The following is a 23,755-nucleotide window of genomic DNA, read 5'->3' on the forward strand; positions in this document are numbered from 1 at the left end:
AAAGTATCATGTTAAGTAAAATGAGCCCTCGTCTTCTCTATTATTTCCTGATGTAGGGTTTCATAGTTTTCTTTTTACAGGCCCTTTACTTCTTTAGTTAAGATGATTCCTAGGTCCTTGGTTTTCTGGGGCACAATTGTAAACGGGATTGTTTTCTTCATGTCACTTTCTTCTCTTTCACTATTTGCATATAGGAAAGCCATGGGCTTTTGGGTATTGATTTTATAGCCTGCAACTTTACTATACAAGTCTATCGTTTCTAGGTGTTTCTTGGCAGAGGTTTTAGGGTTCTCTAAAGTTTGACGTTAGCGAGGTTGATTCCCCCCATTTTCTTTTTCCCAAGAATTGCTTTAGCAATTCGTGGGGGCTTATTGTTCCATATAAATTTCAGGAGTGTTTGCTCCATTTCTTTGAAGAATGTCATGGGTATCACGTTGAATTTATACAGTGCTTTGAGATGTATTGCCATTTTGACAATGTTAATTCTCCCAATCCATGAACAGGGGATATTTTTCCATTTCCTCATACTCTCTTTTATTTCCTGAATTAGCGTTTTGTAGTTTTCTTTGTACAGGTCCTTTACTTCCTTAGTTAAGCTGATTCCTAGGTTTTTGATTTTCTGGGGTACAATTGTGAACGGGATTGTTTTCTTCATGTCACTTTCTTCTTTTTCACTGTTTGAGTATAGGAAAGCCATGGACTTTTGGGTATGATTTTATAGCCTGCAACTTTACTATACAAGCCTATTGTTTCTAAGAATTTCTTGGTAGAGGGTTTAGGGTTCTCTAAGTATGGTATCATATCATCTGCGAATAGTGAGAGCTTGATTTCTTCCTTACCTACCTGGATGCCCTAATATCTTTTTTCTTGCCTAATGTCTATTGCAAGTAATCACAGTACTGTATTGAACAGCAGTGGAGAGTGTGGACATCCTTGCCTCATCCCTGATCTTAGAGGGAAGGCTCTCAGTTTTTTCCCATTGAGGATGATGCTTGCTGTAGGCTTGTGGTAGATGGCTTTAACTGTGTTGAGGAAAGTCCCCTCTATCCCCATTTTGGCTAGGGTTTTCATCATAAACGGGTGCTGGATCTTTTCAAATGCTTTCTCTGCATCCAATTATATGATCATATGATTTTTATCCTTTTTGTAGATATGATGGATTATCTTGATTGATTTCCGAGTGTTAAACCAGCCTTGCATCCCCTGGCTGAATCCTACTTTGTCATGGTGTATGATCTTTTTGATGAGTAGTTGAATTCTATTTGCTAGTATTTTGTTGAGGACCTTCGCATCTGTGTTCATCAGAGATATCAGCCTGTAGTTTTCTTTTTTCGTGGTGTCTTTGTTTCCTTTTGGTATTAGAGAGATATGGGCTTCATAGAAATTGTTTGGGAGAGTTTCCGTTTTTTTCATTTTCCTGTAAAGCTTGAGAAGGACTGGCAGTAGGTCCTATTTAAATGTTTGAAAAATTCGCTAGTGAATCAATCTGGATCTGGGCTTTTGTTTTTGGGAAGAATTTTGATTACAGTTTCAATATTGTTGATGTTAATAGGTCTATTGAGATACTCTAGATCTTCTTGATTCAGCTTTGGGCGATTATAGGAGCCCAGGAATTTTCCATTTCTTCTAGGTTCTCTTGTTTTGTGGCATACAGACTTTCAAAGAGGTCTCTGATGATCTTTTGGATGTCTTTGGTTTCTGTTGTGATATTCCCCCTTCTCATTTCTGATTTGGTTTATTATGGTTTTCTCTGCCTGTATCTTTGTGAGTGTTGCTAGTGGTTTATCTATCTTGTTTATTTTCTCGAAGAATCAGCTTTTGGTTTCATTGATCTTTCAGATTGTTTCTTTGGTTTCCATGTCATTGATTTCTGCTCTAAGTTTTATGATCTCTTTCTTTTTGCCTGATTTAGGCGCTTTCTGTTGATCCTTTTCTAAGGTCTTGAGCTGTGAGATCAAGATTTTTATGTGCATCCTTTCTATATATCTAAGATATGCTTGCAGGGCTATAAATTTTCCCCTTAATATGACTTTAGCTGCATCCCATAGGTTCTGGTAGCTCTTTTTTCATTCTCATTTGTTTCCAGGTATCTTTTGATTTTGTCCTTGACTTCCTTCCTGACCCACTTGTTGTTCAGCATTGAGTTGTTTAATTTCCATGTGTTTGATTTGGTTCTCAGTGCCTGTGTTGATTCACTTCTATCCTCAGTGCATCCTGGTCTTTAAATATGGTTGATACTATTTCTGTCTTCCTGATTCTGTTGAGTTAGGTTTTATGGCCTAGCACATGGTCTATTTTGGAAAATGTTCTGTGTGCACTGGAGAAGAATGTTTATTCTTTCTTTTGGGGGGATAAAGCCCTGTATAGTTTTATAAGCCCTTTCTCTTCTGTTTCTTCTTTCTTTTTAAATATTTAGCTGTTCCCTCATTAGGTGCGTGTACATTTTAGAGTATGTTTTATTCCTGTTGTTTGTATCCCTTTATGAAGAGAAAATAGCCTTCATTGTCCCTTTTAATGTTTTTCAACATGAAATTAATGTTGTCGGATACTAGTATGGCCACCCAGCTTTTTTGAAGGAGCTGTTTGCTTGAAGGATTTTTTTCCATCCTTTGACTCTGAGTCTGTGTTTGTTCTGACTGTTGAGATGAGTTTCTTTTAGGCAGCAGAATGTTGGGTTCTGTCTCTGTATCCATTTTGCCACTCTGTGTCTCTTAAATGGTGAATTTAGACCTTTGACATTGAGAGAGATTATTGTTATGGGGTTTTGTTCCATCTTTCTGTAAAGGTTTGTTGTGGTTGTAGGGTTTGTCTTGTCTTATTGTAGCCCCCTTAGCCCTTGTTTTAGTTTTGGTTTTGAGTCTGTGAAGTTCCTGAGCTGCTGTTTATCTAGAAAATAGTGTACAGTTCCTTCGATTTTGAGTGAGAATTTAGACGGATAGAGTATTCTTGGTGAAGCATTCATTTCAGTGAGTTTTTTTACTATATCTTGCCACTGCCTTCGGGCTTGGAGGGTTTCCTCTGATAGGTCTGCTGTGAATCTAAGGGGTGCTCCTTTGTATGTGATTTCCTTGTTTTCCCTTTCTGCTTTCTGTATTGTGTCTCTATCTGCAGCATTGATCATTCTAACTATGATATGTCTTGGAGTGTTTTTGTTAGGGTCTCCTTTAGCTGGCACCCTTTGGGCTTCTTGAATTTGAATGGCTGCATTGTGGAGCTCTGGGAATTTTTCCAGGATGATTTGTTTAACCAGGGCTTTTTCAGTGGTATTGTTTCCCTGAGCTTCTGGTATTCCAATGATTCTAATGTTGTTTCTTTTGGAATCATCTCTTAGGACTCTGATTTTCTGTGGAGGTATTTTGAGGTCCTTTGCCACTGTTTGTTGTTGCCTATTGGCTTGGCGCAGCTGATCTCCCAGCTCACTGATTCTTTCCTCAGCTGTGGTCATTCTATTTTTGAGGGCACAGACTGAGTTTTTGATTTCATCTATGGAATCTTTGATTCTTGCCATTTCTGTGTGTAGCTTTCCAATTTCTGCTCTCATTTCTTCCTGTATTTTGTCGATTGTGCCATTGATTGTTTCTTTCATGTCCTCTTTCAGTTTACTGGATATCTGTCCGACTGTTTCATTGAGTTGATTGAATATCTTGATTACTTCATGTCTGAATTCTTTGTCAGAGAGGTCCCTTAGGTGGCTAGCACTTAGTGAGATTTCTGGACTCGTTTCATCATCCTCTCCCTGCGGCGGGGATTTGCGTTGTTTCTTCATGTTGGTGTGTACGTTTAGGGAGTAGATTTCTTGGTATGTGTAAACTACTTGTGGCCGCGAAAGCGCCTGCCCGCTGAAAATCAGGACACGCCCACTTCTGTAAAAGCCACGCCCACTTCTAAAAGCCAGGCATGCTTTAAAGTAGCCACATCCCCATGGGTACCTGGTGTGTGTCAGGGGAGTAAAGACCGGGTTGGGAGAAGAGACCAGCTCATATTGGGTGATGCAAAGGAAGAGGCAGAGAGGCTCATAGCTGCTTTGTCTCCCAGCATTCGGAGGACACCTGCGGGGCTTGCTGGGTGAAGTCCAGGTCCTGGGTTCGAGAAGAGGCGGATAAACTGACCTGGGTGGGGAGAAGAGACCAGCTCAGTTTGGTCGATGCGAAGGAAGGCTCCCTTACATTTTTAGCAATCTATATTCTACATTCAGATTTGGAAGATTTCTGTGTCTTTATATTCTGCCTTGCCTTTTTTTTGATATCCAGTATATTAGAAAAATCTTCCAATATTCATTTTCCTGCTCTGGACTTACTTTGCTCATGTTGACCTACTCCAATTTCATCAGTGTGAAAGTCATATTTTTCTCCTTTCTTGGGGACAGAGAGATAGTACAGCAGTAGGATATGTTCTTTGCATGTGGTTTACCTGAATTCAGTCCCCAACATTGTATGTAGTTCTCCTGAACATAGGAATGATCTCTGCATGGAAAGCCAGGAATAAGAACTTAGCACCTCCAGATGCTAGCTCTCCCCCTATTTCTCCTTTTTATAGTTCTATAACATTTCATTTTATATTCCATATCTTCTTTACCCTTGGGCTAGAGCGATAGGTCAGCGGATAGGGCATTTGCCTTGCACGCAGCCAATATGGCTGACCTGAGTTCAATTCCTCCGCCCCTCTCGGAGAGCCTGGCAAGCTACCGAGAGTATCTTGCCTGCACGGCCACGCCTGGCAAGCTCTCCGTGACTTATTTGATACGCCAAACACAGTAACAAGTCTCACAAAGGAGACGTTACTGGGCCTGCTCGAGCAAATCGATGAACAATGGGAGGACAGTGATAGCAAACAGTGACAGTGATCTTCTTTACCCACTCATTATCAGTAGACAATTAATTTGTTTCCACTTGTACATGGTGGTGCACTGAACATAGGGGTATGTTTACCTTTTTGCATTTGTGTTTTTGATAGGTACATTTGGATAGCTACTTTCGAATCCATTTTCTAAATCTCATGGCAGATCTAAATTTAAAGTTTGAATAAGTGCCCATGCTGTTAGATTGGCAAATTTGCATTCCCATTACTGATGCTGGAGAACAGCCTATTTATTTTGAGATTTAAGATATTCAATCTTACTCCATATGATTTACATAAAGTAAGATTCACCTTTAGGATTTTACTTTGATGTACTTGTTCTGTATCTTGACTTCATTATTGTCAAAATATTAGTTATATTATTGCACTATAATTTTGCAATATGACACCACAGAAGAAACTGGTCAAAGTATAAAGAGGTTCAATGTAATATTTCATATAGATTCATGTGGATCTATAGTTGCTTCAAAAAAGGTTAATTTTAAAATAAATAAATTGTTCATGTATATTTTTGACAAATGCATATAATCGTGTGCCAGACTACCAATATTACAATCACAGTTGAAATATTAAACCTACCACTAATTACAATTACAATTACTACCAAAACTAGTCTTATCGTCACCATCAAAATCAATATATAAAATAGCTCTGTCAATCTCCAAATTCACCCACAATGAATCATTATTATATTTCCCTCTATTAAGCCACCAGTCTAAATGCTGGCCCCATAGTTTTCCCTTCTCCATAGTATAATAAAAGCCGATACATTTTATAGAGTTTAATAAAGTATAATATTATATATTAGTATATAATATATATACTATATGTTATATATACAATATACAGTATATATACTATATATAATAGTATATATAGTATAATAAAAGCTGATACAGTTTATAGAGAAAATGGGAGTCCGACTCTATTCATTTCTAATAGAGATCCATTCATATTTTTGTGTATAAATCATTTATTATTGCTGCATAGTATTAAATTTTATAACTGTACTATGGCCTGTGTATTTATTGAGTCACCAATTATTGAAGTTTGGATATGCTGCTTTACTGCTTGGGGCAGTGATAGGTAAAGTAACCACAGAAATTAATGTAAAGTTTTTTGTGAAATTTGCATTTTATTTTACTTGAGTAAATATTAGAAGAGTGTTTTTCTTTTTAACATGACAAATGGTTGTTCAATTTAAAGAGAAAAGAAAAAGTATTTTCCAAAGTAGTTGTGTTATTTCACTTGTTCACCAACAATCTATGGAAGTATTAGATGTTCTGCACCTTTTTTTGTATATGAATTTTTAAAATTTTATTAAAGTACCGTGATTTACAACGTTATTCATAGTTGTGTTTTAGACTTAAACTATTGCAACACTGATTCCCACCAACTGTGTATGTAAACTTCCCTCCACCAATGTTCCCAGGAACCTCCAACCATTCCAGAGTGCCCTCATGACAGGCATCTTCCTAATTTTGGTTGTTAAAGTGTAGGTCTTTGATTTCAGTGTTGTTGATTATGTGATTTGGATATTTGACTCTATATTCTTTCATATTACTTTCTAATGTATTTGATTTTTACTTATAGTAATTGGTATAAATAAATCATTAAGAATTTAATACGCATTTTTCTTCTAACTAATGAAATTTCATATACTTATTTCTTTGGAGAAATGTCTGTACAGATCTTCTGTCAATCATAAAGTAACTGAATTGTTTATTTTCTTACAACTGAGTATTTTTAATATGCTATGAATATTTATTAGATTTGAAAGTGTTTTTCCAAGTCTATAGCTTTTTAGTTTTTCTTAATGTTCAAAAATAGTGTTTAATTTTATTAAAATATGTCTGTCACTTTTCATTTTATCATGTTTTTGATATTTTATCTAATATATTCAACTAATATGAAATCATTGTTATTTTCTTCTGTGTTCCTTTTGAAATTTTATAATATTAGGCTTTACTTTTATCATTGATTTAGTTGTTGGCATAAGGAATGATTTTATATGTTCTTTATCTTATTTTTATGACATTTTTGAAAGAGCTGACCCTTCACTGTCTAATTACTTTTACATTTTTAATATATCATTTGTCACCATATGCCCGTTCCTTTAGAATGCACGAAGATGATCTAAAAATTACTGTAGTATACAAGACTGCATAATAAAAATCAGGAGTAATGGGGAAAATAAAGTTACTGATTTAGCTCTAACTCATTTCATCAGTGATACATTAATGAAAGGAAATTGATGTAAATAATAGAATAATTACCAATAGCACAGCGGGTAGGGCGTTCGCCTTACAAGCGGCCAACATGGCCGACCCAAGTTCGATTCCTCCACCCCTCTCGGAGAGCCCGGCAAGCTACCGAGAGTATTCGATATGCCAGACACAGTAACAACAAAGTCTCCAATGGAGACGTTACTGGGCCCGCTCAAGCAAATCGACGATCAATGGGAGGGCCTTTACTTTACTTTACTTTACTTTATGAATGCTACAGTAAATATAGAACCTTATCTTGAAAAATTATTGAGTTATATATATAAATGTCCTCATAAATATTTTAGCTTTTAAGTTAATATAAAATAGTAGAAGTAATATTGTCTAGTCATGGTAGAGTTATTGTAAAAGGACACATTGAAAGGAGTGAGTTTTTAGATTATGATAGACTAAACTTGGTCTCTGCAGAGTATGTATGTGTTTCTACTTGATTCACTTGAACTGTGTGAAATTTTCATTCTCATCTTTCAATTAGAAATTCTTGTTGATAAACTACTTAAACCAACCTGAATCTGGTAATTTATGGTTAGATTACCTCCTAATGTAACAATAACATGGGAACAAAATTGTATTTTTTTAAAGTTTTAGAGCAGAAGTGACTGTATGTGTCATTCTTTTCTTTACTACTCCATTCACATTTTTGTCTAGCTCTTCTCCCTCCAGTAACAACTATCTTGGTCATTGTAGATAGTTTAAATAAGTATCATTGTAGTTGTAATAAATATTGAATTGAAGTCTTCATTCTTTCCCAAAGTTTTAAAAATTGCTAGTTATTCTACTTTATTTGGCTTTTTGAAATTAATTTCAAATTCAGCTTGATTTCTTAGGCATATTGCTCATTTCCATTAAATATCAATTGAAGCTCTGTGTAGTTCAGAGAGGGATTTGACGACTTTAGTAATATTTATTCATTTTAAACATGAATATAGAATTTACATTTATTTAGATATCCTTTGCTTTCTTTCATTGGCATTTTTAGTTTTTAGCTTATGTGTTTGCCAGTATTTGTATTATTATACTCTTGAATTTCATGTTGGATATCTTTTGGTGGAATTATAGTGTTTTCTTTATCTTTTTCTTTTTTTCCTTTTTTGTTTTTGTTTTTGGGTCAAACCCAGCAGTGCTCAGGACTTATTCCTGGGTATATACTCAGGGATCACTCCTGGTGGGGCTGAGTGACCATATGGGATGCCATTGCTTGAACCAGGGTTCAGTTGAACCAGGGTTGACTGTGTGGAAGGCAAACACCCCACCCACTATATTCTCTCACCGACCCCCAATGGTACTTTTTGAGTTTCAACTAATTTTTTTTTATTTTAGTACATATAAATATACACACTGCTATCTTTAGCTTTTTTACGGCTTTAAGCAAAAATGTAACTTCAAAGCCAAAATATTTTTGATTTGGATATTGTAAACAATTTAAATTACTCTCTTGTTTTCTTTTAATAGATTTTGAAGTTTAGATCTTTATTGCAGCTTTGATGTAATTGTTGCCCTCTTTAAATTTTTGAGAGATAGTATGAACATTGCAGTTTGAAGATACTTAAATTTGAGAATTTAAATATTTTAAAGGGCATATTCATGAAATAAAGCCTGTTTTACATTATTAGTCTGAGAATAAATTTTATTAAAGTAATCTAAGTCACCTGTGAAAATTTTAAGATTTAATACATAACTTGTTTATGCTTATATTTCTTAAAATTCTGAATATTTTCAGATATATTTTTGTAAATTGTTGTTATTATAGATTTTGGACTCAGCAAGGAGTCAGTAGATCAAGAAAAGAAGGCCTACTCTTTTTGTGGTACAGTGGAGTATATGGCTCCTGAAGTAGTAAATAGGAGAGGCCATTCTCAGAGTGCTGATTGGTGGTCATATGGTGTACTTATGGTAAGTAGTATTATTAGAAACAGTTCTGTCAATAAGAAAATGTTTTATAATTGAATGTAGAAATGTTCTAATGAGAACCAGATTCTAATAATTATCGATAAATATTAGGAACCATGTGATTGGCTGTTGTAAAATTAAAAAACATGTTTAATTGTTCTGATTTAACAACATTGATGAATAAGCAGAAGACAACAATCATTATAATACTGTATTTAGCAGTAACATGATGCTTTAATTAGGTAGCTTGTAATTTTAACACCTTGCTATATACTTTCTGATTATCAACTTGTTTCAAAACTAGAAAGATTGTAAATCTCTTGAGAAATGATATGTTATACTACATTTGGTCATATGGACTGATTTGTAAGTAATAGGGTTATTAATGAGCAACAGTTGTATCAGATATAGTTTGCTTGTTAATCCTATCATCATCACTATAGGGCTGCTTCTATGACCCAACAGTATAATTAGTTCCTGTGATAAATCTGTCACTGAGGGAGGACAGTGGAATGGGAATAGACATAAGTACAGTATTTGGCACTTTTTGTTACCTATAGTGTTGCATTTAGTTTTCAGAAAAATTGGAATAACTCAGTAAACTATTAGTAATTTAGGAGTTCATTCACACTTTTATATAAATTGGTATAGGAAAAGTGGTGGAGAATGGACAAACTTTATTATTTTGGGAGACTTGGTACCATACTCTGAAGTGCTTAGGGTTTGCTCCTGCTCTGTGCAAAGGGATCCCTTTTGGTGATGCTGAGACCATTTTCAAGACTAAACACATGCAAGACACGTACTTTATTCCATGTACTATGTATCTCTCCAGGTCCTGGATAAACAAAATTTAAATAACTGCATATGATGCGAGTAAAGGTGGAAGAAGTGAGTTTAAAGCTAAAGCAAATTAATCGAATTCTCTGTAAAGTAGGACACTTAATGGATTATCAGTCAGGATGATAATTTGAGAAAAATGCATTTTAGAAAGAGTTTCCTTGACATTACTGTGTAAATGAACTTGATATTAGAATATAATAAATGAGGAGACCATAAATTTTATGACAACTGAAAATTTGTTAAATTTTAAAACATTTCAAAGTAAAAAGTGGCTTAACTTATTAACAGTTTTGATCAAGAAGATGGAAGGGTTGAAAATTAAGATACTACCCAAATCTATGAACTTTAACATTAATAAAATGATTGTTTAATAGAAGAGATATAGCTAGCTGGGTTTTAGAAATAAGGAAATTATTTATAATATGTTGTGTAGGTTGTTTCAGCTTAACCACTTGGATATAATCAATTATAAGAGCATTAGAATCATCCTGAGACATTTTTTATTTTAAGAGTAGTACTATGCTGTATAATTAGTTATATTTTATTTCTTCTATGAATGTGATCATTCATGTCAAAGTCATGTCAGAATTGCAAGGCAAACACCCCTCTTTACAACACTTGTTTCTGTATTTTTTTAATAAGAGATTGGTCTGTTTATCTATGTGTGTGTGTATGTTAGAGAGAAAGAGATATATAGAGAGGTTGAAACAGACAGATTAGGTTTCTGTTTGTAGGTGAGTGGAGAAAATAAGAATGATTAAATATGTTTTTAGCATGCATGATTTCAAAATGGTTCGGTAATTAATTTTTGCTTTCATGTCTTGATAATTTTTTTGGTAAAGGCATATATTTGGTTCCAAAAAATGCATTGGGATTGTTTCCAAAGTACTTTGGCTTGGAAATACAGGGAAATGAGGCAGGACTGAAAAAGATTGGTTTATTTCATTTGCTCTCTTTCATCTGGGCTATATTGAGTAGGGTACCAGAAGTGTATTTCTTAAGTGATCTAGTTTTCCTTCCCTATTTGATCCTATCATCATGTAAATATGCATGATTTGATAATCGTGTATTACAAATCTCAATTATTTTTCTTAAAGAGGTACAGTTGTATATTCTAAGTTGTGCTAAATTGACTGTGTTAATTTTTGTTTGTTTGAAGTTTGAAATGCTTACTGGTACTCTGCCATTTCAAGGTAAAGACAGAAATGAGACCATGAATATGATATTAAAGTAAGTGCAAACACTATTTTGGGGGGATGCGGTACGGAATCCTAGCTTATCAGTTTTGACAAACCTTTATGGTTTTAAGTTTACACAAATGAACATTTTAGTGCCCTCTTATTCCCTTCTCCAACCATGTAGAGGACAATTCGTAGCATGGATTAAAATTCTTTTTGAGAATTGTCAATTTATAAGTATGCCTAGATTTAAATAAAATTTCTAAAATCTTCTTTTCCAGAGCAAAACTTGGAATGCCTCAGTTTCTTAGTGCTGAAGCACAAAGTCTTTTACGGATGTTATTCAAAAGGAATCCAGAAAATAGATTGGGTATTGTTTGTTTTGTTTTGTTTTTAAGATATTGTGTGTGGGAATTTGTCCCCCTGAAAGAAAACAAATGGAATGGGATATGCCCCTACATAAAACATTTTAGATATTAGAATGCAAAATGTTTGCAAAAATGTACCCAGGAAATAGTAAAATAGCAGGGAAGTATGATATTGGTGACAAATATCTGCCAGCTGCAAATGTACACCAGCAAGCATAGACTAAGACAATTTAGGATCCATTGCATGTAGAATTAGCATGGGCAAAAATTGCATAGGAAACTTTCATTACTGTACTCTGTATTTTAAAGGTGCCTTCTGATAACTTATAAAATAGCTCAGCCTCTGCTACTCATGTGCATATTTAATATTGATGTATTTACTAGCTTCCTTTAATATCTCCGTCAACAATGGCTCACATATTCAGAGCTCAGGGTAGCAAGATATTGTATTGAATAATGAGTGGCTAGCCTGTGACCACTCATGACTTCCTAGGTGACCCTAAAGCTTGCAACCAGTCCATGTGTGTTTGTCTCCTTATATGTTTGTTTATCTCATTCTCTGCTACTGACTCCGACTGGAAAGGAATCAAAGATGCCAATCAGGTTGGCTTTAGACAGTTGCTCTGCATACTTTGGTGTGATAATTATACTTTTTTGGTGTAAATTAACTTATTACTGCTACAAATTTATGGTTAGAACTTTGAAATTTTCATAGGCCATGATTATAGTAAACTGTTATGTTCCATAGTTTAAAAATTTATCTGCTTATTCAAAAATTAAATTCAATACCAACATGAAGAACACAATTTATCTCTTGAAATAATCCATTGAACTATTTCTTGCTAGTTAAATATTTAGATATTTGAAGTTAATTATTTTTGCTTTACTACATTCAATTTATTGTGCTGGAGTGCTAGCATAGCAGGTAGGGCGTTTGCCTTGCATGCAGTTGATAAGGGTTCGATTCCTCTGCCCTTCTCAGATAGCCCAGTAAGCTACCAAGAATATCTCGCCTGCACGGCAAAGCCTGGCAAGCTACCCGTGACATATTCAATATGCCGAAACCATTAACAAGTCTCACAATTTGTTGTGAGATGTTACTGATGCCCACTCGAGCAAAATCGATGAATAACGGGAGGACAGTGCTACAGTGCTACTATATTCATTTTATTAAAAAAAATGTTTGGGCCACATCCACCTGTGCTCATGATTTACTCATGGCTCTGTGCACAAGGATCATACCTAAGAGGGCTCAGGGACCAGAAGCAATGCTGAGTATTGAACCTTGGTAGGCCACATTCAAGGCAAGCACTCTACCCAATGTACTATTTTTACACCTCCCTACTTTCCATTATTCTTTAAGTTAAATGCTGTGAATTCATTACTTCTCATTATTTGAGCATGTTCTGTCATATTTTCACTGGATCAAGATGTGATTCTCATGTCCTATTTATTTTATGTGTTAAAATTTCGCTGCCAATTTTTGCTTTACATGTTAATTGTATTTTAATTTAAATTCTCGAGCGGGCCCAGTAACGTCTCCATTGGAGACTTTGTTGTTACTGTGTCTGGCATATCGAATACTCTCGGTAGCTTGCCGGGCTCTCCGAGAGGGGCGGAGGAATCGAACTCGGGTCGGCCATGTTGGCTGCATGCAAGGCAAACGCCCTACCCGCTGTGCTATTAAGAAGAAAATAAAATGTACTTTGTAATATTATGTTAAAACATGATTTTTATTAAAAGGTACTTAAGTATTTTTCTAACTTTATTTAAGCACTTTGGTTTACAGTGTTGTTCATAATACAGTTGTTTCCAGCATTCAGTGTGCCAGCCCAGTCTCACCACAATTGTGACATTACCTTAACCTTTGTTCCCAGTTTCCCAACCACCCACCAAAGCCTGCACCCTTGGCAGGAACAAAATAATTTATTTTATATTGCTTGTTGCAAAAAGATGATAAGTGTAGCACTGCAGCACTATCCTCTCATTGGTCATTGATTTGCTCAAGCGAGCCCAGTAACATCTCCATTGTGAGACTTGTTGTTACTGTGTTTGGCATATCAAATACGTCATGGTAGCTTGCGAGGCTTTGCTGTGTGGGCGAGATACTCTCAGTAGCTTGCTTGGCTCTGCGAGAGGTGTAGTTGTCAAAATTTAGTTCAGTAAAAGAAAATACGTGAAAATTGATTTGTCTCTCAATGTTGTTATTAAAGTCATTGTCTGGGGATTTAATGAGCTGGTTGTTACTAGTTGAGCCTTCTGTTTCAGAATTTTTGCTTATTGAGATTAGTTGGCTTCTTAAGATAGTTTCCTATGTAATTTGCTGTGCTCCTCTGGGCTGTCAGTATTATGGAATTTGGAGGTGTCATGCGGTTGCATGTGTGCGCCATGATCTCCAGGATCTATAGAACTGAGACAATTCTCAGCCTGCCTTCCTCCTGGGTAGAATCCAGCACGTTTAGCCAGAAGATTGTCAAACTATAATTTTCATCAATTTAGAATCTCTTCCAAGACTAGTTGTGAGCCATGAAGCAAGGTGGATTATATTGTCGGTGGTTTGGGATGTTGTTGTGGCTATTGAAAATTCCAGCAAAAAGAACTTAAGTATTTCATGATACTGTGTTTCATTATAAATGTTCTTTTTATCATATAAAAATAGAGCACTGATTATTAAACATTATAAACAAAACGAAACAGTTTACATTAGGTAAATGTACTCATTTTATTTTAAAAATATGAAATATGTTCACTCCTGCTTATAGATAATAATAGACTATGTGGAAGTAAAGAAAAACAGGTGTATCATACTAATAAAAACTATTTTTGTTCTTATAGGTTCAGAGGGAGTTGAGGAAATCAAAAAACATCTTTTTTTTGCAAATATTGACTGGAATGTAAGTTCAGCAGGGGGATTGTTATTGAGTGAATGCAGTATAGACAGACACTGAAGAATAAATGCCAATATATACTCATAATAAAGTCAATTTTGTTGTATATTTAATACACAATTCATATTGTTAGGTATGTGACAGCTACCATGAACCAGTAAGTGTGTGAGTGTTACTGAGTAATTTTTTTCTTCTGATTTGTAAAGTATACTTTCATCCTTGTTTCTTGAATGAGAATTATACAGGAAGAAACCAAGTGGAAAGTGGTTGAATGTAAACAATATTGTAGAAAACTAGTTTAGAAAATAAATAATCTTAAATGATTGCCTTGTATTATTAGAACAAATATAATTTTTAACAGGTGAATATATCTTTATGGGTATTTGATTTAATTTGGAGGATACGAAAGTTCATTGTGAAATTCTACTAAGTAATGTATAGAATTGTTTTGTTTCAAATTCCAGTCAAATTTTATTACAAAATTTCATCTTTGGCCTTTGGCATGACTTTTTATATGTTATCTTAGTGATGCAAATTTTATTATCAATTTTTGACATTGTGATTGAAAAAACTTCAAAATGAAAGTATTTCCTTATAGTTTTAGAATGGAGTTAGAGGTGCTTTATTCATTGATGAAATAATCTGATTTGTGGAGCAAGATTCAAAAGGCAAAACTTGACCTTTTACAACTTAAATATTGCAACATAATAATTTACAATAGAATAAATGCCGAAAAGGACATTTTAATGAACATCCTCATTAGATGTCTGCTTTTTATCATATTTGTGTGCAATCTTCTTCTCTTGTCTTTGTATCACATTCATTTTTGTGATTAATATAGAAAAAAGAAAATTGTTTTTATCCAGTCTTAAATTATGTGTTTGTTCTTAATTTAAATGAAATTGTCATTTAAATAATTTGTTTTGTGGAAGAACTTTGATTATGATTTCAATTTTCTTAATGGTAATAGGTCTATTTAGTATTTCAAATCTTCTTGGTTCAGCCTTAGAAGGTTATAAGAATCCAGGAATTTATCCATTTCTCCATTTCTTCAAGATTCACTTGTTTCTTGCCATGATGATTTTCAAAGTAATCTCTGATTGATCCTATGAATTTCTGCTGTTTCTGTTGTGGTGTCCCCCTTTGCATTTCTGATATAGTTTATTGTGTCTCTTTCTCTGTTCCTTTTTGAGTCTCTCTAGTGGTTTATCGATATTGTTTATTTTCTCAAAGAACCAGCTCTTGTTTTCATTGATCTTTTGGACTTTTTTTTGGGGGGGGCGATTGCAGTTTATTGATTTATGCTTTAAGTTTTATTATTTTGTTTCTCCTCACTGTATTGGGCTTCTTTTGTTGGACATTTTCCAAGGCCCTAAGCTGTGAGGTTTTATTTTTTATTTTATATTTTTACTTTTTTAAATGGAATTACCGTGAGATACAGTTACAAAGCTTTCATGTTTGAGTTTCAGTCATACAAGTATTGAACATCCATCCCTCTAACAGTGCACATTTTCTACCACCATTGTCCCCAGTATCACCCCCCCCACCACCACCACCATGTTAGACCTCAACCTGCCTCTATGGCTGACAATTTCTCCCATACTCTTTCTCTACTTTTGGGAATTATAGTTTGCAATACAGATACCAAGAGACTATCACATTTGGTCCTTTATCTACTTTTAGCACACATTTCCCATCCTGAATGATCCCTCCAACCATCATTGACTTAGGTATTGATGTGGACCCTTTCTTCTTCCTGATGAATGCTTGCAGAGCTATAAACTTTCCTCTTAACACTGCTTTTGCTGTGTCCCACAAGTTCTGGTAGCTCATGTCTTACTCATTTTTGTCCAGGAATCTTATGATTTCCTCTTTGATATGCTCTAATCCACTGTTTGTTCAGTAGTGAGCTATTGTATTTCCACGTATTTGATTTGATTCACCGTTTTTATGTGTGATTCTCTTCTAATTTCAGTGCATCATGGTCTGAAAAAATAGTAGATAAAATTTTCATCCTTTTAATTTTGTGGTGGTATGTTTTGTGTACCAGCATGTGGTCTATCTTAGAATGTCCTACGTGCACTGGAGAAGAATGTGTATTCAGGTTTGGGGCTGTGAAAAGCCCTCTATATACCTATTAACCTTTTTCTTCCAGTTTTTCTCTCAAATAAATGATTTCCTTGCTGCTTTTTGACCTGGTTCATCTATCCCAGGGTGACAAAGTGGTGCTTAAGTCTCCAGCTTCTAATAATGTGTTGCTGTCAATGTTTTTCTTCAAGTCTTTTAACAGTTGTTTCAAGTATTTTGCTGCTCCCTCATTAGAGGCACATACATTTAGGAGTGTGAGTCCTTCTTGCTGTACTGATCTTTGATAATTAAGAAATGATCTTCATTGTCTCTTATATTTTCTTCTACCTGAAGTCTTATGTGGTCTGCTAATAATATGGGCATCCCGGCTTTTTTGAGGGGGTTGCTTACGTGGAGAATTGTTTTTCAGCTTTGAGCCTGTGGTTTCTTTTTGTTTTGTTTTGTTTTTTTCAGTTGAGTTTCTTGCAGCAGCACAGTTTGAGGTTCAATTTTCTTATGCATCCTGCCATTCTGTGCCTCTTGATATTGCACAAATCCATATCACAGTAATTTCTCTCAATGTCCAGTGACATGGAGAGAAATTACTGTGATATGGATTTGTGCTATCTTTATGTAGGAATTTTTATACTTGCAGGACATGTCTAACTTAAAATAGCCCATGTAGTTCTTCCTGTATCAATGGATTCGTGTATGTGAAGTTCCTGAGTTGTTCTTTATCTGTTCAATTGTGTATTTTTCCTTCAAATCTGAACAAGAGTCTGGCTGGGTAATGTATTCTTTTCATTTCATTTAATTTGTTCACTATATCCAACCGCTAACTGTGGGCCCAGAGGGTTTTGTCTCATAAGTCATCTGTGAATCTTAGAGATGCTCCATTATAATCAATTTCCTTCCTTGATCTTGCTGCTTTCAGTATTCTATCTCTGTGGTTTTAGTCATTCTAATTAGTGTATACCTTGGGGGTATTTTTATTTTGAGTTCTTTTAGCTGGTACCCTCCACGCCTCCTGAATCTGGGTACATGCACACTTAAGCTCTGGAAACTTCTTAGTGATGATAACTTTGACAGTTGCTTCTGCATCAGGATTTTCTTCATGCCCCTCCAGTACTCTAATGATTCTTATGTTGTTCCTCATGACATCCTGATTTTCTTTTGTCATCTGATGGTTTATTTCAAGGATCTTTTCCATTTTCTGCTGTAGCCTTGGATTCTCTATGCCTCATCTTGGAGCTTTCTGATTCTGTCCTCAGCAGCTGTTGCTATGCTGGTGAGGCCTTCCAGTTAGTTTTTCAATTCACTTACCTGGTTTTTAAGATCTGTCATTTCTAATTATATTTTCCTTAATTCTGCTCTTGTATTATCCTGTATCTTATTGGCTGTGTGTTCACTATTTCTTTGAGCTCCTTATGCATCCTTAACAGTTCCATTCTAAATTCCTTATCACAGAGATTATATAACTCATTATTACTCACTGGGTCACTTGGCTAAATTCTGTACTCATTAAGCCAGGTGGGATTCTGTGTTGCTTTACCATTCTGACCTTTTGCCATTTAGGCTTCTTACCTGGGAGGGACAAAAATTTACCCTGAGTCTGAATGTCCACCCTGATGTCCTAGTGCTGTTCCTTCTCTATTTTTGTGGATCAGCAGTCCTCTTTGAGCTTTACTGTTATTTTTAATTTTTCACTATGATGAGACTTTTCAAAATTTTATTTTTATAAATGTGTTCACAAAAATGGATCACATTCAATATTTCAACACCATTCTTACCACCATTACACCTTCTCACCATAATTATTTTGAATTTTTCCACTGTCACTCAAGCTTGCCAAGCAGGCAGATGCTGGATAATTTATTTTTTATTGCCTGTTATCAATAGTATTAGATGTTACATGGCTGCAAAAGCAGCCACGTGCTCTTGGATTCTAGAATTTTAGATAATTAAGGTCCAAAGAAATCTCTGCAGCGAGCTACTCAGTTCTGAGATTCATTAGTGAGTCTCAGGATCATGACCATTCATGCTACTAAATGACACCCAGAGGCAGATTGTGGGTGTGTGACATCCAGCTTACCATAGGGGCAGGGATACAGCAAGGGCCAGCCCATCCCCTATCCATAGATGCTTGGAGTTTGCGGTTATTGATCCTGAATACCTGGGTTTTTCATTGGGTTCTGGAAGGTCACAGCCGCCAAGATTCATAGGCGGCAGGTGGAGGGTCTGAAGGCATCTCTCTTTGATAGGACTTGAGCTTTTAAAATTGTGGAATTCAAATACAAATGGCTAAAAGGCACATGAAAAACTGCTCAGCATTGTTAATCATCAAGAAGATGCAAATCAAAACAGCAATGAGATATCATCTCACACCACAAAGACTGGCACACATCAAAAAGAAAAATAACAACCAGTGCTAGCTCAGATGTGGGGAGAAAGGGAGCCTCTTTTATTTTTGGTGGGAATGCCCACTAGACAAGCATTTTTGGAAAACAATATGGGCATTATTTCAAAAACTAGAAATTGACTCCATAATACCATTTCTGGTAATATATCCTGCAGTTGCAAAAAATCACAGTAGAAATGACATTTGCACCTGTATGTTCATTGCAGCACTGTTCACAATAGCTAGAATCCAGAAACAACCTGAGTGCCCGAGAACAGACAAGTGGTTAAAGAAACTTTGGTACATCTACACAGTGGAATACTATGCAGTGGTTAGAAAAGATGATGTCATGAAATTTGCTTATTAGTGGATGGACATGGAGCATAACGTGCTAAGGGAAATGAGTCAGAAATAGAGGGACAGACATAGAATGACAACAGTCTTCCGTGGAATAAAAAAATAACATGATATGAGACTGATACCTTAGAGATAGATAGAGAAGGGATCACTAAGTCAGTGATGGTTGGAGTGATAGTTCCAGATTGGAGATGTGTGCTGAAAGTAGATAAAGGACCAAACATAATAGCTTCTCAGTATCTGCATTTCAAACCATAATACCAAAAGTAGAGAGAGAGTATGGGGAAAATTGTCGGCCATGGAGCCCAGGGAAGGGGTGGAATGTAGGGGGAGGAATACTGGGGAAATTGGTGGTGGATAATGTGCACTGGTGGAGGGATGGGTGTTTGATCATTGTATGACTGAAACTCAAACCTGAAAGTTTTGTAACTGTATCTCATGGTGGTTCAAAATTTTAAAAAAATAATAATTTGTAGAATTTAAAAAATAGCCTTTCATATATGGCAAGATATTTTTATACTTCAAGGTAGCTCTGAGGTTAAAACATTTATTAAGACAAATTTTTACATGTGCTTGAAATGCTAAATTTTATAAAAGTATTTAACAGCATTAAAAGTATTTTTAAAATTCATGTAACCTGAATTTCTACGTTCTGTATGTATTAGGGGAAAAATTGTCACCGTACAACTACCACCAAAGTACACCTATCAATCAACTGTAGCACATTAGAGCCCCTCCTTTTATTGATTCCTCTCCTGTTTACTTTGTTGTAAGTACATTTCTGTGATTTCAGTCAACATATGTTTTTACAAAAATGTTAAAAACTTTCTTGAAGTGCTATCATTTGCAATACTTTAAATGATAGGGTTGTATCAATATAGCATGTCAATACCACATGCTCCAACACTGTCTACTTCCTTCCACCATTGTCTCAGGGTCCCTTTCCACTCACACTAGTAAATTCAGTCCTTTACACTGGTTCTGAGATTCTGTTGCATTTGGACATCTGTTGTTTTGTTGTTCATATATGAAGTTTTGTTTGTTATATACAAAGTTTATTTATGAGTGAGATCATTCTGTAACTAACTTTCCCTGTTCTCCACATTGACTTAGTTCAGCATGATAAAGCTGAAGTTGTTCAATTTCAATATTATATGTATATATGTATACATATATATGTATGCATAATCACCTTTTTTTATCAAGTCATCTGTTCCTGGAGATTCAGTTTGTTTCCAGATCTTTGTTATTGTGAGTAGAGCACCAAAAAAAACATAGAATCCAAAATCTTTTTTCAAAATAGTGTTTGGGCCATTTTTATTGAATCACTGTGAGATACTCAGTTACAAATTTGTTTGTGATTGAGATTCAGTCATACAATATTCCAACACCCATCCCCTCACTACTGTAAATTTCCCACCACCAATGTCCCCAGTTTCCCTCTGTGCACCCCGACAATATCTGACCTGAAAAAATAAATTATATCAAATAAAAAATAGATATAAACTACCATGATACTGAATTTAGAGGCATTTTAAATTCCATTGGCCAAATTGGAGCAATGATATACAAACAGCAGTACATCAAATTAAAAAGCTTCTGCACAAGAGGGGCTGGAGAGATAGCACAGTGGGTAGGGTGTTTGCCTTGCACACGGCTTACCCAGGTTCGATTCCCAGCATCCCATATGGTCCCCTGAGCACTACCAGGAGTAACCAGGAGTAACCAGGAGTAACCAGGATTAACCAGGAGTAACCAGGAGTGCAGAGCCAGGAGTAACCAGGAGTAACCAGGAGTAACCAGGAGTAACCAGGAGTGCAGAGCCAGGAGTAACCCCTGTGCATCACTAGATGTGACCCAAAAAGGAAAAAAAATAAAGTTTTTGCATAAGAAAAGAAATGATGACAAGGATATATATACTAGAGATATCGAGAATATATTTTATCAAAACTTATCTGACATAGGATTAATATCAAAGATAAATAAAGCTCTTAAAACAAACTTTTATACATAGAGTACAAAATGAGGGCTGGAGCGATAGCACAAGATAGGGTGTTTGCCTTGCATGCGACCGACCCGGGTTCAGTTCTTCTGTCCCTCTCAGAGAGCCTGGCAAGCTACCGAGAGTATCCCACTCGCAGAGCCTGGCAAGCTCCCCATGGTGTATTCGATATGCCAAAAAACAGTAACAACAAATCTCACAATGGAGACATTACTGGTGCTCGCTCCAGCAAATCAATGAACAACAGAAGGACAGTGCTACAGAGGGTGAGATAGAGTGTTCAGTTACTACGTGGTCATGGCCAGTTTTCCAAGCACCATGTATTGAATAGACTTTCCATGCTCAATTTCTTTGTAGATTAGCTTTTCAAATGCCTGGGTATTTGTCTCTGGGTTTTCACCCCTATTCCACTGGTCTGTTATTCCAGTACCACACTTCTGATGATTGACTACAGCTATAGTATAATTTAATGTTGAGGAAAAAGAAGCCTCCCATTTTTCTTTTTCCTAGGATGGCTTTGGCTATTTGGAAGCTTTTGCTATTCAATACAAGTTCCATTAGTGCTCTTCCTCTTCATCCCCCAAGCTGTGCTGATCTTCTCCCAAACCCAGGTCAGTTCATCCGCTGGTACTTGAATCCGGGACTTGGATTTCTCCCTGAAAGCCTCCCAGGCATCTCTTGGACGCTGGGAGAAAAGCAGCAATGAGCCTCTGCCTCTTCCTCTTCGTCCCCCAGTCTGTGCTGATCTTCTCCCAAACCCAGATCAGTTCATCTGCCGGTACTCGAACCCAGGACTTGGATTTCTCCCTGCAAGCCTCTCAGGCATCTCTCGGACGCTGGGAGAAAAGCAGGCCTGAGCCTCTGCCTCTTCCGCTCCGTCTCCCAAGCTGTGCTGGTCTTCTCCACTACCCAGTCTTTACTCCCCCCACACAAACCAGTTACCCATGGGGGCGTGAACTTTTCAGACATGGTCATGGCTTCTGCAGAAGTGGGCGTGGCCTACTTTTTTGGGCAGGCCAACGCTCACGCAGCTGCAGATAGTTTAGCCATACCAAGTAACAGTCCCCATACCTATACACCAACATGAAGAAACAACACAAATCCCCACCACAAAGGGAGGACGATGAAATTAATCCAGAAACATCTGTAGATACTGTTCACCTAAGGGACCTCTCTGACAAATAATTCGATATGAAGTCCTGAAGATGTTCAATCACCTCAATGAAACAGTCAGACACATATCCACTAACATGACAGAAAAAAAGCGAAAATTACGGGAAGAAATGAGAGCAGAAATATCACGATTCGTTACATGAAATGAAAAACGCAGTCTGTACCCTCAACATTAGAATGACTGCAGTTGAAGAGAGAATAAGTGAGCTGAAAGATCAGCTGCACCAAGCCAACAGGCAACAAACAATGGCAAGGGACCTCAAAATAGCTCTAGAGAGAATCAGAGTCCTAGGAGATGATTCCAAGAGGAACAACATTAGAATCATAGGAGTGCCAGACACTCAGGGAAACAATCCCAAAGAAAAAGCCATTGTCAAACAAATCATTGCTAAAAATCCCCAGAGCTCAACAATGCAGCCATTCAGATTCAAGGAGCTCAAAGGGTGCCAGCTAAAAGAGACCCTAACAAAAACACTCCAAGACATATTTTAGTCAGAATGAGCGATGATGCCAATATAGATACAATACTGCAAGCAGCAAGGTCAAAGAAGGAAATCACATACAAAGGAGCACCCCTTAGATTCGCAGCAGACCTATCAGAGGAAACCCTTCAAGCCCGAAGGCAATGGAGGGATATAGTGAAAAAACTCACTGAAATGAATGCTTCACCAAGAATACTCTATCCAGCTAAACTCTCACTCAAACTCGAAGGAACTGTACACCATTTTCTAGATAAACAGCAGCACAGGTACATCATAGAGGAAAAAACCAAACCTAAAACAAGGGCTAAAGGGGCCACTATAAGATAAGACAAAACCTACAAGCACAATACACCCTTATAGAAAGATGACACAAAACCCCATAACAATAATCTCTCTCAACATCAATGGTCTTAATTCACCAATTACAAGACACAGAGTAGCAAAATGGATTCAGAGACAGAATGCAACATTCTGATGCCTACAAAAAACTCATCTCAAAAGAGAATGCCCTGCCACAGAGGCAGGGTGGGATGGGGGGGATGAGGGTGGGAGGGATATTATCCCTGGTGGTGGAAAATGGGCACTCGTGGAGGGATGGGTATTTGATCATTGTATAACCGAAACCCAAGCACAAAAATTTGTAAATCTACAACTGTACCTCATGGTGTTTCACTAATAAAAATAAAAAAAAATACATCTCAACAGTCAGAGCAAACACAGACTCAAAATTAAAGGTTGGAAAACAATCCTGCAAGCAAAAAGTTCCCTCAAAAAAGCTGGAGTGGCAAAACTAGTATCCGACAACATCATTTTCAGGTTGAAATAGACTAGAAGGGACAGTGAAGGCCATTTTCAATTCATCAAGGGATACCTACAACGGGAAGAAATCACACTCTTAAATGTATACGCACCTAATTAGGGAAAAGCTAAATATTTAGAACAACTGATAACGAATTTTAAGGAGGACATT

At 36.2% G+C, this 23,755-nt stretch overlaps 1 protein-coding gene across 5 annotated transcripts in view; it reads left to right on the plus strand.

Moving 5' to 3' along the window:
- The window catches only part of RPS6KA6 (ribosomal protein S6 kinase A6), a 245,187-nt gene that overhangs the window by 136,601 nt on the left and 84,831 nt on the right, over positions 1-23,755 (plus strand). For all 5 annotated transcript variants that reach the window (XM_056124119.1, XM_056124120.1, XM_056124121.1 and 2 more), the window contains 4 exons: positions 8,893-9,035; positions 11,032-11,102; positions 11,332-11,420; positions 14,254-14,312. In XM_056124119.1, coding sequence (XP_055980094.1) covers positions 8,893-9,035; positions 11,032-11,102; positions 11,332-11,420; positions 14,254-14,312 — 362 coding nt within the window. The remainder of the gene's footprint in view (positions 1-8,892; positions 9,036-11,031; positions 11,103-11,331; positions 11,421-14,253; positions 14,313-23,755) is intronic.

The sequence above is a fragment of the Sorex fumeus genome, unplaced genomic scaffold (genome assembly GCF_029834395.1).
Source record: "Sorex fumeus unplaced genomic scaffold, SorFum_2.1 ptg000050l, whole genome shotgun sequence".
Lineage (NCBI taxonomy): Eukaryota > Metazoa > Chordata > Mammalia > Eulipotyphla > Soricidae > Sorex > Sorex fumeus.